The sequence below is a fragment of the Falco rusticolus genome, chromosome 10 (genome assembly GCF_015220075.1).
Source record: "Falco rusticolus isolate bFalRus1 chromosome 10, bFalRus1.pri, whole genome shotgun sequence".
In the NCBI taxonomy this organism is placed as follows: Eukaryota; Metazoa; Chordata; class Aves; order Falconiformes; family Falconidae; genus Falco; species Falco rusticolus.
This window is the reverse complement of record NC_051196.1, coordinates 12,057,067-12,072,661: the sequence shown is the minus strand read 5'-3', so window position 1 is coordinate 12,072,661 and position 15,595 is coordinate 12,057,067. Positions and strand designations below refer to the sequence as shown.

The 15,595-nt window shown below is 40.2% G+C and overlaps 1 protein-coding gene across 1 annotated transcript in view; it reads right to left on the bottom strand.

Annotated features, from left to right (window-relative positions):
* Positions 1–1,228: 1,228 nt before the first annotated feature.
* WT1 (WT1 transcription factor) overlaps positions 1,229–15,595 on the bottom strand; it is a 35,874-nt gene continuing 21,507 nt past the window's right edge. The window contains exons 6-9 of the mRNA XM_037403368.1: positions 15,345–15,495; positions 7,826–7,915; positions 6,054–6,137; positions 1,229–2,647 (exon numbers count right to left, since the gene is read on the bottom strand). Of these exons, the coding sequence (XP_037259265.1) occupies positions 2,526–2,647; positions 6,054–6,137; positions 7,826–7,915; positions 15,345–15,495 (447 nt within the window). The 3' untranslated portion in view covers positions 1,229–2,525. The remainder of the gene's footprint in view (positions 2,648–6,053; positions 6,138–7,825; positions 7,916–15,344; positions 15,496–15,595) is intronic.

Genomic DNA, 15,595 nt, shown 5'->3' with positions numbered 1-15,595 from the left:
CAATTCGCTAAGCAGCAAAACCATGGCTGTAGTTATTTACAGCTTACTGGAAGTCTGGCCTGCGCTGCAGTAGAGGTTTGGTTGTATTTCACAAAAGATAGTTTTATTTATGTTTGACTAATGCAGGCACAACTGGAGGCTGAGTTTTCTTTTTTTGGCTTTTAGTGTAAACACTCATGGCAGCGCTCTATTTTGGGTGCAGGCTGAAAACCAGATTGTTTTGTAGTTGCAGAAGACTGCTGGGTAAATCAGAGGACATCGTTATTGCGACTGAACTTTTCTCTCAAGAAAGCAAGGAGGAGTTGCTTTAGTTTTTAATTCTGTGCAGTTTTAGGTACACCATTCACTCCAAATATTTGATGTTTGCCACACTTGTTATGAGTTTCTCCAGAGAGATGCTGGCTTTTGGCAGCAAAAGATAAAGTTGACTGATACAAATGAGTCACAGTACCCCAACAGTAATTAACAGTGATGCAATACCCATGCGAAAAAGAGGACTTGAAGAATTAACTGTTGAGTTTTCTTGACGATGCAGCTGCACTTTAAGAGAGAAAGCTCAACCCATCATAGAACTCCATTGTGTACATTAGAGAAAAAGCTTGGCAAGATACATTAAAGATTTTTGCTAAAGAGATACAAATATTTTGCAAGGTCAAAGGGTGTTGAGGCAGGCTGTACTTACTTCCAAAGAAAAGTAGGCAGTATGACAAAGAAACAGTAATTTTTTTTTATCTTCATTTTCACACTTCATCATCTAAGAAAGACTGTCTTTTTCAACCTGCTGAACTGATTTAAGCCACCCCAACTCTGAGTTAACTTTTACTTAAAAGTCAGTCTATGACATCCTAATCTAAGAAGTTATTTGTGCTTATGGTTTCAGCACAATTCTACAGAAGGCCAGTACTGCAATTTATAAACTGGATTTTACTGTTCTGTAAAATTCTTACACAAATCTTACAGGTCAAAAGAAAAGGAAGAGTTTGGTAAGAAGACGGATGATTGAAGCAACTGCTTTATAGCACAATATGAAACTTGACACTGTTTGCTGCTGCCAGTATGATTCCCAAGTGAGATGGATAAATTGTGGTCAAGACCTGGACAGGTTAACTAGTGGTCATCAGTGCTGGTGGTACCTTTATATACAAAAAAAAAAAAAAAATGGATACTATTGGACAGGGCATTTGAAATTTAATACCAGACATGAAACAAGACATCTGTTGGACTCTCATTTGTTTCTCTTTGAATGGGCTTTAATTGAAAGCTCAGTGAAAAATGCAGGTTACATTCTTAGTGTTATCAATAGCTTGTAACAGCAACAACATCAGAACAGTGATGCATCTAATATTTATACACTTTCTAATTTTAGATGTCTAAGAGCAATACATTATCAGATATATATATACACACAATCTCAAGCAATTAAAAGTAAATAATAAACCCCTCCTCCCAAAACCCTGAAACAATATATTTCCTTACACTAATAATGTCTTCTTCACATATACTTGACAAAGAGTCTTTTTAAGTTACTTATCTTAAGAGTAATCTGTTAATGGAGATCCTGGACCAGCCCCATTAAAAGTTCAGTTTTAAGTTTATACAGCTTGCTAGCCACATAACCAGTGTGGCTTTACATTGTAAACAAATCCCAAATGTCTACAATGATTGGAATTAGTTTTGTGTAAAGGAGATCTATGCATCTCATGATAGAATAAATTTAATCCAATACATTAAAAAGAAAGAGAAAAAAGGAGAGAGTTAATTGACAAACAAAACAGTCTTGGGAGATCAATTATGCGATTATTTAAAAAAAACAAGTTAACTTAATGGTAAGATTCTTCTTTTCTGTACAGAAGCTCTGGTTCATCTACGTTTAGCTGCTCTAGAAATATGTCCTTTAAAAAAAGGTTTGATTTGTGAAATTCAAAAGCAGATCTTCCAACTTTAAGAGCTTGCCCTTTGGCAGTACAAGTACAAAGTTTACCAAAAGTATCTCAGGTGATTGTTCCATCTCGTTTGGTGAGGACAGCTGTAGTAGCATTCGGAAACCTCCACACATGTACAGATGAAGTAAGCGTAAAGCTTACCTTCAACAGGGAGGAATCACTCTCATTCACTGCAGGGCTTAAAAAGGTACAACAATGTGTACCTAGAAAAGTTCAAGTGAAAATAAAACCAGAAAACTGTAGGCAGATGTGAAGGTAAGCATAGTTTATAATAATCTTGACTGTGGCAATCTTGCTTACTTTTTAACTTACTTTTACTTTAAAAAAAAAAAAAAGTTTTTTTTTAAAAAACCTATTACTTACTTTAAAATTACAAATTAAAATCCCTTGAACTTATTGAATAGGAACTTGTGTAAGTCCAAATGGAAGACAAGGCTGAGCAGAATCCTACAGTTTAGTTAACTTGTGTCAAATGGGATGCGAAGACAGCTGCAGCTTTCTGACAGAGGTGATCGAAGAAGGCTGATAAAGTTTGCAGTAGCTCTTAATGTCCCATCTGGTTTATTCCCTTGTTTGAACTGTCTAAAGGGCCAACTGCAGTTTAGTCATGTTCCTCTGGTGCATGTTGTGATGACGAACTAATTCATCAGACCTGGCAAATTTTTTTTGACAGCTGGGCCACCGGCAACTGAAAGGCTTTTCACCTGTTAACAAAACACCCTGTTATTAACTGGGTATACAGCTTGCCTGAGACACTTATTTGTCTTCTCTCTGCAGGGCTGTGAGGAGCTAGGCAGAGCCCCTGCCAGGAGGAGAGGCATCCCAGCCTGTCCTGAGAGGGTGTGGGAGTGCCCTCAGTTGCTGCTCACATCAGCGCTCAGTGCTTTCCTGCATCTCCCTCAGCTGATCTTTAACAACAGCTTTTTCAGATGACGTAGAACATTTTGCAGCTGTTCATTCCTGAAGACAGGCCCCTACTGAACACCATGGCGCCATGTCTATTCTGCTCTCGGCTCTCGAACGAACTAGTTTAAAAGTCACTCTGGCATTTGCACAAGCTTCAGTCACACCTTGGACTGCGGTGCAGACATACTCTTAGTCACTGTGGAAATTGTCAGTGACTATTTAGAGCTTGACCTCAAGTCAAGGAGAATTTTTCCAGCTAGTTCAATGAATTTGGGCTGAAGTTCTTTGAAACTGGTGAGTGTAAGTGAATATGGTAGAAGCAAAAGGGTTCAGCATGAAGTCTGCTGAGTCAGACTGAAAGTTTCCCACTACTGTCTAAATAAAGTAGACTCACATCTATGGGAGATGTTAAAGGCTTAAAATATTCAGTATTTCTCTAACATTCCCGTGGGCATGATATTCGCTAAAAATGACCCCAAGCAAAGCACACTCAATTTTAACAAGAAATGACACAGCTTCTTACAATTTAACCTGGTCTCTTGATTTTCTACACTGTTTAAGTGGAATTTCAGGCCGTGTGTCTGATGCCATAGGAATGCTGATGGAATACCTCAGAGCAGTACCCAGTGACCCATGTTTCTTTTAAAACTGCATTTTCTTTATTTTCCCCCAAAATAAACACTATATTTTAAAGTAGGTTCAGCGCTGGGACTGGGCTTTTCAGTGCTGTCTGTACACCTTGTACTCTCCAACTCAAGACACACTGGGGTGGCACAACCTCACCCAGACATCTTCTCCTCTTCTTTGCCTCACACTTTGTGGATTTCACAAACATCCAAATTCAGGCAAAGGGGGATCTGGAATTGGCATAAATATGTATTTCTGTTTGCAAAATCCCATGCAATATATTTGGTGGCATACGGTGGGGTGTTAAAATCTACTTTATCCACTTAACATACATGCTGGCAAAAGCATCAACCATCTCACATGAGTGCATAAAACAGTATGGGACAACACTGGTCTGGTCAGAGCTACTGATAAAAATCACAGATTGTATGAAGTGGTCTTCTTCCATCTCAGCAGCATTAGCAAAATCATCCTGTGAATTGATGTGAGTTATCTATAATGGCCAGTTTTTCACTGAACTACCACAGTAAAAGAGGCACAGTTTTGCTGTTTCACAAGCAGTTCTGGTTGTCCTCTCACAACAGGGGACAGAATCTCTGAGCTCTGTGCTGGGCACAAACTATTCTGTACAGCTTCCCTGTACAGGTATCAGAAATCACACTTCGTCGCTAAAAATCTATATAGATGTATGAAGTTTTCCTTTGATTAATTTTTTTGCATTCTACAGCAAAGATTGCTGTCACGGTAGGATTGCTTGTGGAGACAAAAAAAATGAATTTGTTGCTTAACAAATAGTTTGGCAGTTGACTTAAAATTAGGATGGAATTAGATGGAAGTCACATGTGCTTTGCTTCATCAAGATTTAACATGGAGCGAGTTCACTTGAGCTAGGTGTTTTGTTGCAAAATTTAGAGGGTACCAGAAAGAAAGAGGAATGAAGCTAAAGGGCTAGATGGAGATGAAAAATCCCCACCCACCACTCACGCTCATTCCCCTCAGGACATGTGCATTTTACAGTCAAAGGCGCATGACACATCCAAAACCGCCGACAGGAGTATCATCACAGCAGCATGCAGCTGGGCTGCAGAGCTCGCGCAGAACCTGAGCCAGTGGCAGGCAGCAAGCCCACGCAAAGGTCTGTGCTAGGAGGTTATCGGTGCTCAAGTGAGGCTGCTTTCAGCAGTGAGTGCGCTGTGGGCTTGGATCACATGGAGCAAGGAAGAACTAGGAAAGGGAGATGAGTCTCACTAGAAAAGAGAGCCAGTTCTTCACTGGTTTAGCTATGCTGGGATAAAAAATTACTGCAATGAAACGTGATGGGGAATGTAGTTTATCTTGACTTGCTAGCATGCGACACCCACTTGCCTTTTTGTCTCTACCAGAACGTTACCTGTTGCTGATTACAAAAACAGCTTTATTCATGGCAATGTGCACAGATCCAGGCCCTGCAGCTCAGCATGAGGCTACGGGGAGGACCCAGAAACACTGCCATGCCCTTTACCATTTGCAGACTGCAAGTGTAGATATGGCCATGACTTGAAGTGTTTATTTGACTGGCTGACTTACTCTCAGGTAAGTCATTTCCTGTATTGAAATATCTTTTTTTATTTTTGAAAGCCTTAAGTATGGGGTTTTATGGTCCAGAAGAGAAAAAAGACTCCTTAGCAGGGAGAAAAAGATTTTCAGGATCCTCATCCACCTATACAGAGACTGAACTTAAAAGGTTAACACCAATACAGAAAACACTGTGACATCTAATGACATGTCAAAGTGCTTGGTAAACAATTATTTGGTAAAAATACTGCACACATAGTGGAAGGGAACAGAAAATGTCAGTTCACAGGAATAATTATAAAACTTAAAACTAAAATACAGAGGTTGCTGCAGTTGTTCCTTAATGGGGTTTACAATTACGTGAAGGCAGAGTAGGCTAAAATGGCCTCCTATTTTTCCCCCTGTATTTATACGAAACACTGTGGTTTCTACAAAAAGGTCCGTGAATATTTGAGTAAGCTTTTACTTTAGTATCTGTCAGTGTGAGTTTGCAAAAGGCACTCCTTTTATCTTCTGCAGAGATTACAGTACAAGCAGCAACAGCACGAGCTTTGCCATGCTATCCTGCATTAGGCTCAGCTGACACTTAGGAGAAGTATGAGTAGGCATGAATACTTTAGATTACAGACCTTCGGCTGAAGCTAGAATTAAAATTTCTATCTTGTAGGGTTTTTTCAGTTAAGACAGTAGATCAACTTGACATTTGTGGGCTGAAACCATGATGTTCATTTCACAATAGCTGTCAAAATACATTTTGCCAAGCTGAAATTCCTTTAAAAATGAAGAAAAAAAGCGTAGTTTCCGAAGTCACCTAAACCCTTTGTGAAAAGTGACTACAACACTTGGGAAACGCAGTCACACTGAAAAATCAGCACACTCTGAAATTCCTTCTGTTGTTCTGAATATTTAACTCTTGGCTAAGAGACTTTCTAATCATGTAATTTACAACAACATTGATTTAAACTTAAAACTTAAAAAATAATGAAATATAAATGTGAAGAAAAGTTTACGCACTTGTTTTACCTGTATGAGTCCTGGTATGAGTCTTCAGATGATCAGATCTGGAGAACTTTCTCTGACAGGTTTTACACTGGAAGGGCTTCACACCTGCAAAGACAAAAGAAGGCTATTCTTATATCCCAACACCTTTTGGAAGGGTGAATAAAATCAGCTATTTCTGAATTTTCAAAAGCCTGCATTTTTTGGTAATAGTTACTGTAACTGCTTCTCCCAGCTTCATGCCTACACGATACAGAAAGTCATTAATCAGGCTGCCATCCCTCTGTAACCTCCTCTTCTGAAGTCTGGGTCTGAAGCATCCAAACAGCACCACCAGAAACAAACACCCACGTACGCTGCTGGGCTAAGGAAGATCTGCAGACTTTGTTAATTCTCGTCCCGTGGCTTGGCCCTATTGGCATCACGTATGTGCAAACATGACACAAGAAGAACTGAGGCGCAGAGGTATATTTTTATACTCTCTCAATAGGCTTAACTTACTTCACACTTCTACTATTTATGTTACACACTACACCTAAGTCTTGGGGATTGCTTAACACAGATATATATGTTCTAGCATGCAGCGGCTAAAAATGTATCATCCCACCAGCTTTCAGAGATGCTGCCTACATCTCTCAAAAACACCATTTTGAGTGGGACAGAGCATCTTTAGCAGGAGAAGTAGTAGGCAGAAACCCACCACAGAACAGTGAGTAAACCCGCTGCCAGGCCACTCCCTGAGAGATAGGAGACCCAAACACAATTTCTCGCTGTAGCTCAGTCAGAGAAGTACCCTGAAGCCCTTTCTCATGTTCCATGCAGAGTGCCCTCATAGTTTCACTTCCAGCCAGGAGGCTGGAATCCTAACCATCTCCTCTTCTGCGACTTTGAGAAGGGCAGCTGTCAACATAATTTAGACCTCCAAGAACTCCTGAAATGCTGAAATGGGCTGCCTTGACATTTCCAGAAAATGGTGTGTGTGCAAAAAACAACTTGCTGAATTTGGACTGAACTCACAAGTAGTTTTGGCTGTCTCAGAACATTTCATCCAGTCAGTGATTCACTGAGGAAGACACACAAGCCTAGCTAGGAGCTGGACCCATTTGTAACTGCCGCTGCCCTCGCCGCTGTATGTGAACTGCTGTACACTCTCCAGGCTATTTGTGCAATTCAACCAGCCATACCTTTGATGTTTCCCTCTTTGCTGCTCCTAGAATCCTTCTTTAGTTGGCAGAATTCAAAAAAGGCTCAAATTTAAGCTTAAGCTTAAAAATTCAGCATAATTTGCTGAATTATGGTCTTAAGCATAACAGCTAGGGCGGCTTTCCCTTCTCCACTTCTGTTTTCCATGTGTAAGTGCACAGCAATTCCACCAGCCTTTCAGGTTATGCACATGCAGCATTCACCTATCAGCGCTGCCACATGAACAGTGGAAGTGTTTATCAGGTTACTCACTGACAACTTTTTCTTGCAGAACTGTTTGGTTTTTAAAAACACTATATTCCCTATATTGGGGAAACAGTATAAAGCAAACAGTTTCATTAAGAAAGCTGTTTCAAAAAGATGGTGGCAGGATGAAACTGTCACCTATACAACAAGAGTAGTGCTGAAACGTCAATTAAAAAAAAACCCAAATACAGTCCACTCCTCAAGCTAACTTCAAGAATTTGGCACTATGGGTATCATGTATGAACAGACGGAACACCAGAAAACCAGAAGTTCAGAAGTATACTTTTCGGATCGCAATTCACATATAAAGCTGAACTCTAATGAGCAGAGATGTGATGTCAACAAACCTGTGTGTCGTCTTTGGTGCCGTTTGAGTTGGTCTGAACGAGAAAATCTCCGTTCACAGTCCTTAAAATCACACTGATAAGGTTTTTCACCTGTAAAGGACAAATAGTTTATCAGAAAATGTGGCTAAATGAAGGAACACATCAACTAGAATCAGAATGTGAAACATTACGCTAAAAGACTTCTCTCCTGCCTAAAGCAGTCTGGTGTTACACCGGGATTCATATGCTATAAAGATGTACAACTGGGTTGGAATCAGAGAGGAAAGGCTGGCGTAATTCTACTGCACTGACACTGGTATTGAATCTGCTTATTCTAAAAAAACCAGCCCATTAGGTTAAAACTACAAAAAATTTCAGGTTCCATGAAAATTTTTTTTATTGCCTTCTGCTGGAAAAGAATGGAAATCTCTTGTTTTATATTTCTCAAAAAAACCCCCACCTCTAATATATAAAGCCTTTTCCACCAGTTTCAGTAATGTATAATTTGTACAAGGGAACAACTTACAGTTTGCTTTAATTGGATCTGAAGCAAAAATGAAACCAATGACATCCATGTAGGTGGTAATTTTAACCACACTAAATGAATTAAAAGAAAATTAAGAGCAAAATTCAACAACAGAAAAACACATTCTTCCCCAAAATGCAAACGATGTTCCTTCCATAAAGCACCATCAAATAGAATTTCTCGTGTAGCTGCACACCTCTCGCAGGTAAACATAAACATAATAAATATATTATGTAAATATAAACTCTCCCTCCACCTCCCATACAGTTCAGCAGAGGCCCTCTGGATGGGTTTTCTCTGGGATGAAAAGTGAGATCCTGACTTTTTAAAAAACAAGCTAGCATCTCAAATGATCCTGGGTTTCAATGTAAGGGACTTCATCAACCACATAAACATTCAAGAAGCAATGCAGCAATCAAGGAGCCTGAGGAAAGAGGGAAACACTGCTCATGTAGCAAACCACAGAGCTGGTAAAATCTGGCCAGCACAAAAAGCCCTAATCCTTATGCGGTTACAGGAGGAGCTGTATGATCTTTCAGATCTGATTCACATCTAGTGTAAGGCCCCTTTCCACAACACTGGAATCCTGCACGTGCCCCAGATGTGATTACATTTATACCTGCAAAAAGTCTGTTTATGGTGCCACAGCCCTGCACAGAGGCCTCTCAGCACAAGAAGAAATGAAACATCTCTCACTGCAAAGCTGGGAAAATCCTGGGGTTTATCTGGAAGGTACAAACAAGGCCAGCTGGGCCCTGCTTTGTCTGTGGTAGAAAGCCGAGATGTAAAACAAAGGTCCAGTAGGAAGGACCTAAAGAAGAGCATCAGCTGAAGTGAGCAATGAGTTTAATTTCTCTGGGTATATTTTTAAACACATACCACTTTCATAAGTCTTCACTGCAAGTGCCTGCATTTCTCATTTTACTATGACGAAAAAGTGATTCTGAGATACCAGTGCAAACTACCTCAGTTTCCAGCAGAAGGATTCTGATTGAGGTAGCACCATATAAGTAGCATATTAAGAAGAGTGTTCCAAATCCATACTGCTGTGGGTCAGATCAAAATTTCACAAAAGCAACTAAATCCGCGAGAACCAGTTAACTTCCTGTGACAGTCACCCAAAGGAGTTTACAGATTCTCAAACCTAGGTGTGGACAATTTCCACGTCTGCCGTGCTTAATTTATTAGCATAAGGGATTAAAGTTGCCACAGGTGTTTGAAATAGTTCCGTACACTTTGACCGCAAGGACTCCCTGGGGGGTGCCTGCTTTTCAGAAAACACTTACTTCCAAGGAATTCAGCCCTCTGGCAGATTTAAGAGGGGGAATGTCAGCAGAGCAGAATGCAGTGACAGGATGATTGTCTGCTAATTGCAATATAAACGCAGAAGATGGTTAAGGAGGTATTTGAATAAAACAGTATAGCAGGTCTGATGGCATGCACGTGAAAGTATTTAATTAAATACTTTGAAATACAATCTTGATCAAAGTAAGGACAAATTTAACCAATGCATCTATTAAAGGAATCAAACCAAGATGCTTACAGAGAAATACAATGACACTGCATAGAAAATAAGCAAACAAAGAAAAAGAGGCACAATATTTGGACAGAAAGTCTAATTTCCCTTTCCTTCTATATCTCCCATGCCAGTTAGTGCCACGCAAAATGCCTGCCCAAAGCCAACTGTCACATACCTGTTAATCCCCTTAAGTTCCATCGGAACAGAACGACAGAAATGTCCCTGATTAGAAAAAGTCTGTTAGCACCTCATTAAATCACTATACCAAGAGGGGTTAGAGCAGTGTCTAGTTTCCCCAAGCCTATTAAAGCCTCCCCAGTAAAAGGCTAAAGTCTTTTAATGTCCAAAAACCATCCCATAATACTGTCACCTTCCTATGTGACCACATACAATTTCAAAACAAAACAGGAGATGAAGATGGAAGCTTCATCAGTCCTTCCCCCTGTGTCTTGGAGGCTTCCATGATTATTTACATTTCATTACTGAAAGAGGGCACATGGAAGAAAGGCTAAACTTAGTCCATAATGAAGCAGTCAAGATGAGAAGGGATAAAGCGAATAGCAGTTCTTTAATATTTAAGAAAATATTTAGAAAAAATAAAGCTCAACAATTGCAGAACAAGTATGAATCAGACTTTGCATGTATTGCAATAAATGTTTCTAATAAAATAAATCTATTTGCTCAAAAATAGTTAACTTAAACTAGAAGAAGCACACACATTTTCTCTGGATGAAACCTATTTGCCCAGAGGCATGGAAAACCAGATATTCCTACTGCTGTAGCATTGCACAAAATATTCATAATTATTGTATTTAATTAAGGAGTGCTGCAAGAGCAAAAGCGCACCGCTAACAAGAAAACATGAGGAGAGGAGGCAGATCTTGAATGAGAATCTGAAGGCTTGTCTATACTCCCTTCATCAATTTAAACCTCTTTTCTTGTATACCCACTTAATTAAACGAGCACAACCCCATAATCACAACTTTACCTCGCTAATAGTAACATTTTTCTATTCACTATTATTTGCTTTAGCAAACTTAGATAAAATTTATGTTTTCTTATTTAGTAGGAAGCCTTTATAGGTAACGTTTTCTGTCATCTTCACACTGTAGTTCAGGTGTGAGATGTCATCACTGTTTTGACACTAATCTTGTATTCTAAATACACAAGTGCCCTTATTTTATGCCACAGAAATGAAAGGCTAAAAGCAGCCCATGCTGGGGAGGCCAGCAGTCTCCCACCATGGCTCACCGAAGATGCCCGCAGGAGAGCAGAAGATAGCAAGGATGCAGCAGTATTTTCCCTGGACCTCTCCTAGTACCCAACAGTTCACAAGTTAGCAGCTTTATAAGCCAAAGGTGGCTTTTTATGTAACACGCGTTAATGGGAATTTCTTTCCATTAATCTGTCCAGTTGTTTCTTGAACCCCTGTAAGCTTTCAGCTTCCACAGTATTCTGCAGAAGGGTATCGCACAGCTGAAGTACGAAGGTCAGGATTTCAAAGCGACATCGATGAAAGCGTGCTACCCTGGGAGCTACCACGCTAGACTCTTAAGGGGAGAGCCTATGCAGCTCCCTGCTCCGGCACAATTACACCCATTTATCAATCTATCGTCTTTGTATATAGAGGACTGGGCTCTGTCTTTCGGAGGTGTTGTAATGATGACCTGCACTAATGACTGTAAAGCATTTAGCAGCACGGTGGCACACACCACAGTAAAAGGATATTTGCTTTTGTCAAAGCAAGGAAATGATTGTTAGATGCTTAGCATAAAAATCATTATTAGACTGCATTACTTACACCCCCCAGAGCTTCAGAAATCCCCCACCAAGACCTGAGTCCCCTGCCACACGAAGGACAACCTTCCTGGTTTACAGACTCTCATACTTCATTGCAAAAGCTCATACCTGTAGTTGAGCATATTTAGGCTGAAGAATGTCCCTGACAAACAGGTAGAGGGTATTTTCTCTGCAAAGATGCCCAGCTTTCTGTTAGGATAAATCCAGTTTTTCCAATGTGTGACACTGAGCCCAAAGGGTCTCTGGCAAGAATGTTGATGTTTCCAGCACAAATGAAATGTACAGAGGTCTAGACAACCATTTGTTTCTGCAAAGAAGTCTCTGAAGTCTGCCACAGGATGGCAACTCACATTATTTGCTGAACTGTTGAAAAGTTACATGTATTTTTGCATTTCCTTTCAGAGGTCTATGTGCTGCAGCAAAATACACTGAGATAAGAAAAAAGCTTTTTTGGCTGTACATGTTTCAATAAAGGCATTGTTAACAATGGATACGCAGTCTTGGAGGGTACAAAATGTCAACATATTTTCAACTAAGGCTATGTTGAAACACTGCTAAAAACTGATTACAGAATCCAACTTTGTATTTCAGGGCCCTGCTCAATTTTGCAGTAATGCAACTGATGAAGAATGGAAGACCTGATGAGCCAGTCCTCTGCAAGTATCTATTATAGAAAGAAAAAAGATAATCAAGAGCCAACATTATCCTGCAAACGTACTATCCGCTGGTTTAATATTAGATATATGTAACAGCTTGTTTTCAAATCATGTGTTCATAATTCAAAAAACTGACCTACCGCTACACTAAGAAAGGTGGAAGAGCTTCAAACCCATGAATGAATCCAGAACCACCTTACAGGAGGACTACTAAAATGTTATGTTGGCTGCAGAGAGGTATACCATAACACCACCAAATTACTGTAACCGCTTGAGCTGACATCTGACAGCTCTCCCGACTTTACACTGGCTCATCAGGATTCCTCCCCATCGAAACATTGAAGCAGAAGAAGAAGAGACACATCCCTTTGTCTAGTAAATACATTAGGTGTTACGTTTGCCAACTACTTTCTGTCTAATATGCTAATTCCACCAAGCCCAATTTCTGTACCGAGTAGAGAACTCGAGAATGGGATTTTGGAGTTCATCGGGTTACAGACAGAAAGATGATCAGAGAGCTTAAGAGACAGCCACCTAATTATCAACCTAAACCAACAGCCTCGCTTGAGTCATACCGGCCCCTTAAGATATCCCCTAACACATAACAAGCAGGTGGAGATAAGAAAGAAGGTGCAGAGAAGGAAGTGTGAACTGCAACTACCGTAACTGTTACGAAGACACAAACATTCTTCATCATGATGACTGATCTGGCCTTGGAGAAAACTGGTTTCCAAATTTTGCTTTTGACAAGCAGCTTTTCCACATGCAGGAGACACAAGTCAGGGTTAGATAGAGAAAGACATGAAGTTACAAAGGAGACTGGAAATGGATTTGAATCACAACAGTCAGTTCAAACTGCCCAGGACTCCTGAACAGTGTGGGACTGAACAAGACCATTATGGCCACTGAGTCCAGACCCTCCACCACACCAAGCAGCCAAGAAACAGGTTAACTCAGACGTGTTTGTAGACTATCCACTCCAGATCTCCCGCACAGTACAGCTCACCAAGCACTCCCAAAAACTAGGACTGACAGACCACAGGAGGAGACGAGAAATGAAGAGCATCATATCCTAAGCCTCTACAGCAGCTGGGAATTTGGTAAGTAAAATTTCCAGACAGTAATTACAGAAAATGGCTAGTACTCATACAACAGGCTGAGGACAAAAACCTGACAGCCCGATAAAGGGGAGAACTCCCTTCTGATCCAAACTTTGAATGCATCAGCCTGGCAAGTTACCCAAGCAATTATCATACCAACAGTGCTTCCTCTCTTTAGCTGCAACCAACCCTGAAAGCTTGTATGGTCTTATCAATGGCAATGTTTGTATCGGTAAATACAAGCTTTGGGAATCAAGCTGTCTTCTTGCAGAAAGTAACTTGCAAAGGTCTGAGAATTAAATAAGTTTTGTTGTCAGCACATCAAAATACAGTGGCAGAAGGATATGGGCCCACCTGTACATAAGAGGCGTTTGAGGAGAAAAAATGTTTTTCCTCTACCCTGTTCCACTGTAGTGTAAAGCAGAGAAGGGGCACGTGTGACCTCAAAGACAATGGGAGAAGCCTCTCTAGGGATGTTAGATGGCCATAGTCTTATCCTCTATGTCTTTGGTGACTCTACATGTCTAGATTATATCTGGTATAAATCTGAAAATCTCCAGTTAAGGGAAAGAAAAAAAAAAAAAAGATGTAAGCTGAAGTCCTTGTGATGCATCCATAAATAATACTGTGAAAGACAAGCAACTAAATGGAATCAAATACAGGAGCAGAACAAACAAATTACGACTGTTAAAATACAGAGCAAATCAATTTAAGAATGAAAGAAATAGTGATTATGAGAAAAGGTCTGAACAGTTTAGGCATACTCGAGAAACATACTGCAGTTAATGGACCCCAAAAGACCTCCAAATTTTCTCATTTCCAAATTATTTACAGAAAATAGAATAACATTTCTGTAGACCTTGATCTCTAAAGACTAAATTCCAGTTACAATCTAAATTAACTTGAATGTGTAATCTGAGAAATACTGCAGATGTCTACCTGAATATTTTGTGACTTGCCCATTTCAAAACTAAAAATGCTTTGTAATGTTCATTTCTCGCCTATAAGTATTTTATGCAGTTAACAAATGTCACTACATGGTCTCCAAAAGGAAAAAGTTGCAACTATTTTGTGTGAACTGTTAGACAATCTGCTATGTCACAGCAGTATGGACTGCCTTCCTGTTTCATCCCTTTGACCATCCGCCACACTAATGGCTAACCGAGCATCCATGGTTACAGATTTTATCCACAGATTTCTAGATTAACACAGAAAGAACTGTCTAAATAAAAACACAATAGGCAATCAAAAAATGCATAAGGAGCATACCTAAAGGTATATCATAATTTTACATTTCCAACAGTATAAATCTCCCAGTAGGAGAACTAATTCTCTTTACTCTTTGGCAAGGTGCAACAGGGCATTTGATTTGCACATTTTGAGATGTAACTTCTATTGTCTGAACTTAGAGAAAATCCCGATCTTAGTCTGCAAATAACTGGCTTCGGGCTCGATTCTTCGTGGAAAGATCCCATAGCAAGGAAGCTCATCTGCCAATCCCTGCCTCCATCCCCAACCAGAAAAGGCTTACACAGGACTAGAGGATGCTACATGTCTAGGTTCCTCTTGCAGAGGAAGCTTCTTGATAGTTAACGCAAGATAAGATTTGGAGCAAGCTTTGATGCTCCCAAATGAAACGGGGGAAAAAATAAGAAGGAAGATGGCTCGCAGCCCCAGTGATGCCCTATAACTAAGAGAGGGAGGGAGGTGAAGTACCTGCCAGTGCTGCTCTGTGGTTTTCTTCACTAGATTCAGAGAGTCTTCTGCATCCGACAGAGGGATTGCCCAGATGACAGAGCATATGTACTCATCTGACAGATTCTCACTACCCCTGACCTGGCAGATCATTTCTTGCACCTTATGCTATTTTAAAATCACCCTACCCACTTTGCCATCCAGCGCTGCAACGGGATTTATCCCAATCCATGCTGACACTTACCAGTGTGCTTTCTGCTGTGCATCTGTAAATGGGACAACTTAAAGTATCGCTTGTTACAGCCAGGGTACGCGCACATGAAGGGACGTTTTTCATTTGTCTCACTTGCTGATCGGACAATAGTTGGAGCTACTCCTGGCACCCGTCGGACATCCTACAATGACAGAGACTTGCTAATGCAACATGTACGTTCCCAAGCTTTTACTTAACAATCAGAGGCATTTCTACATGACAAAGAGATACTTAAATACATT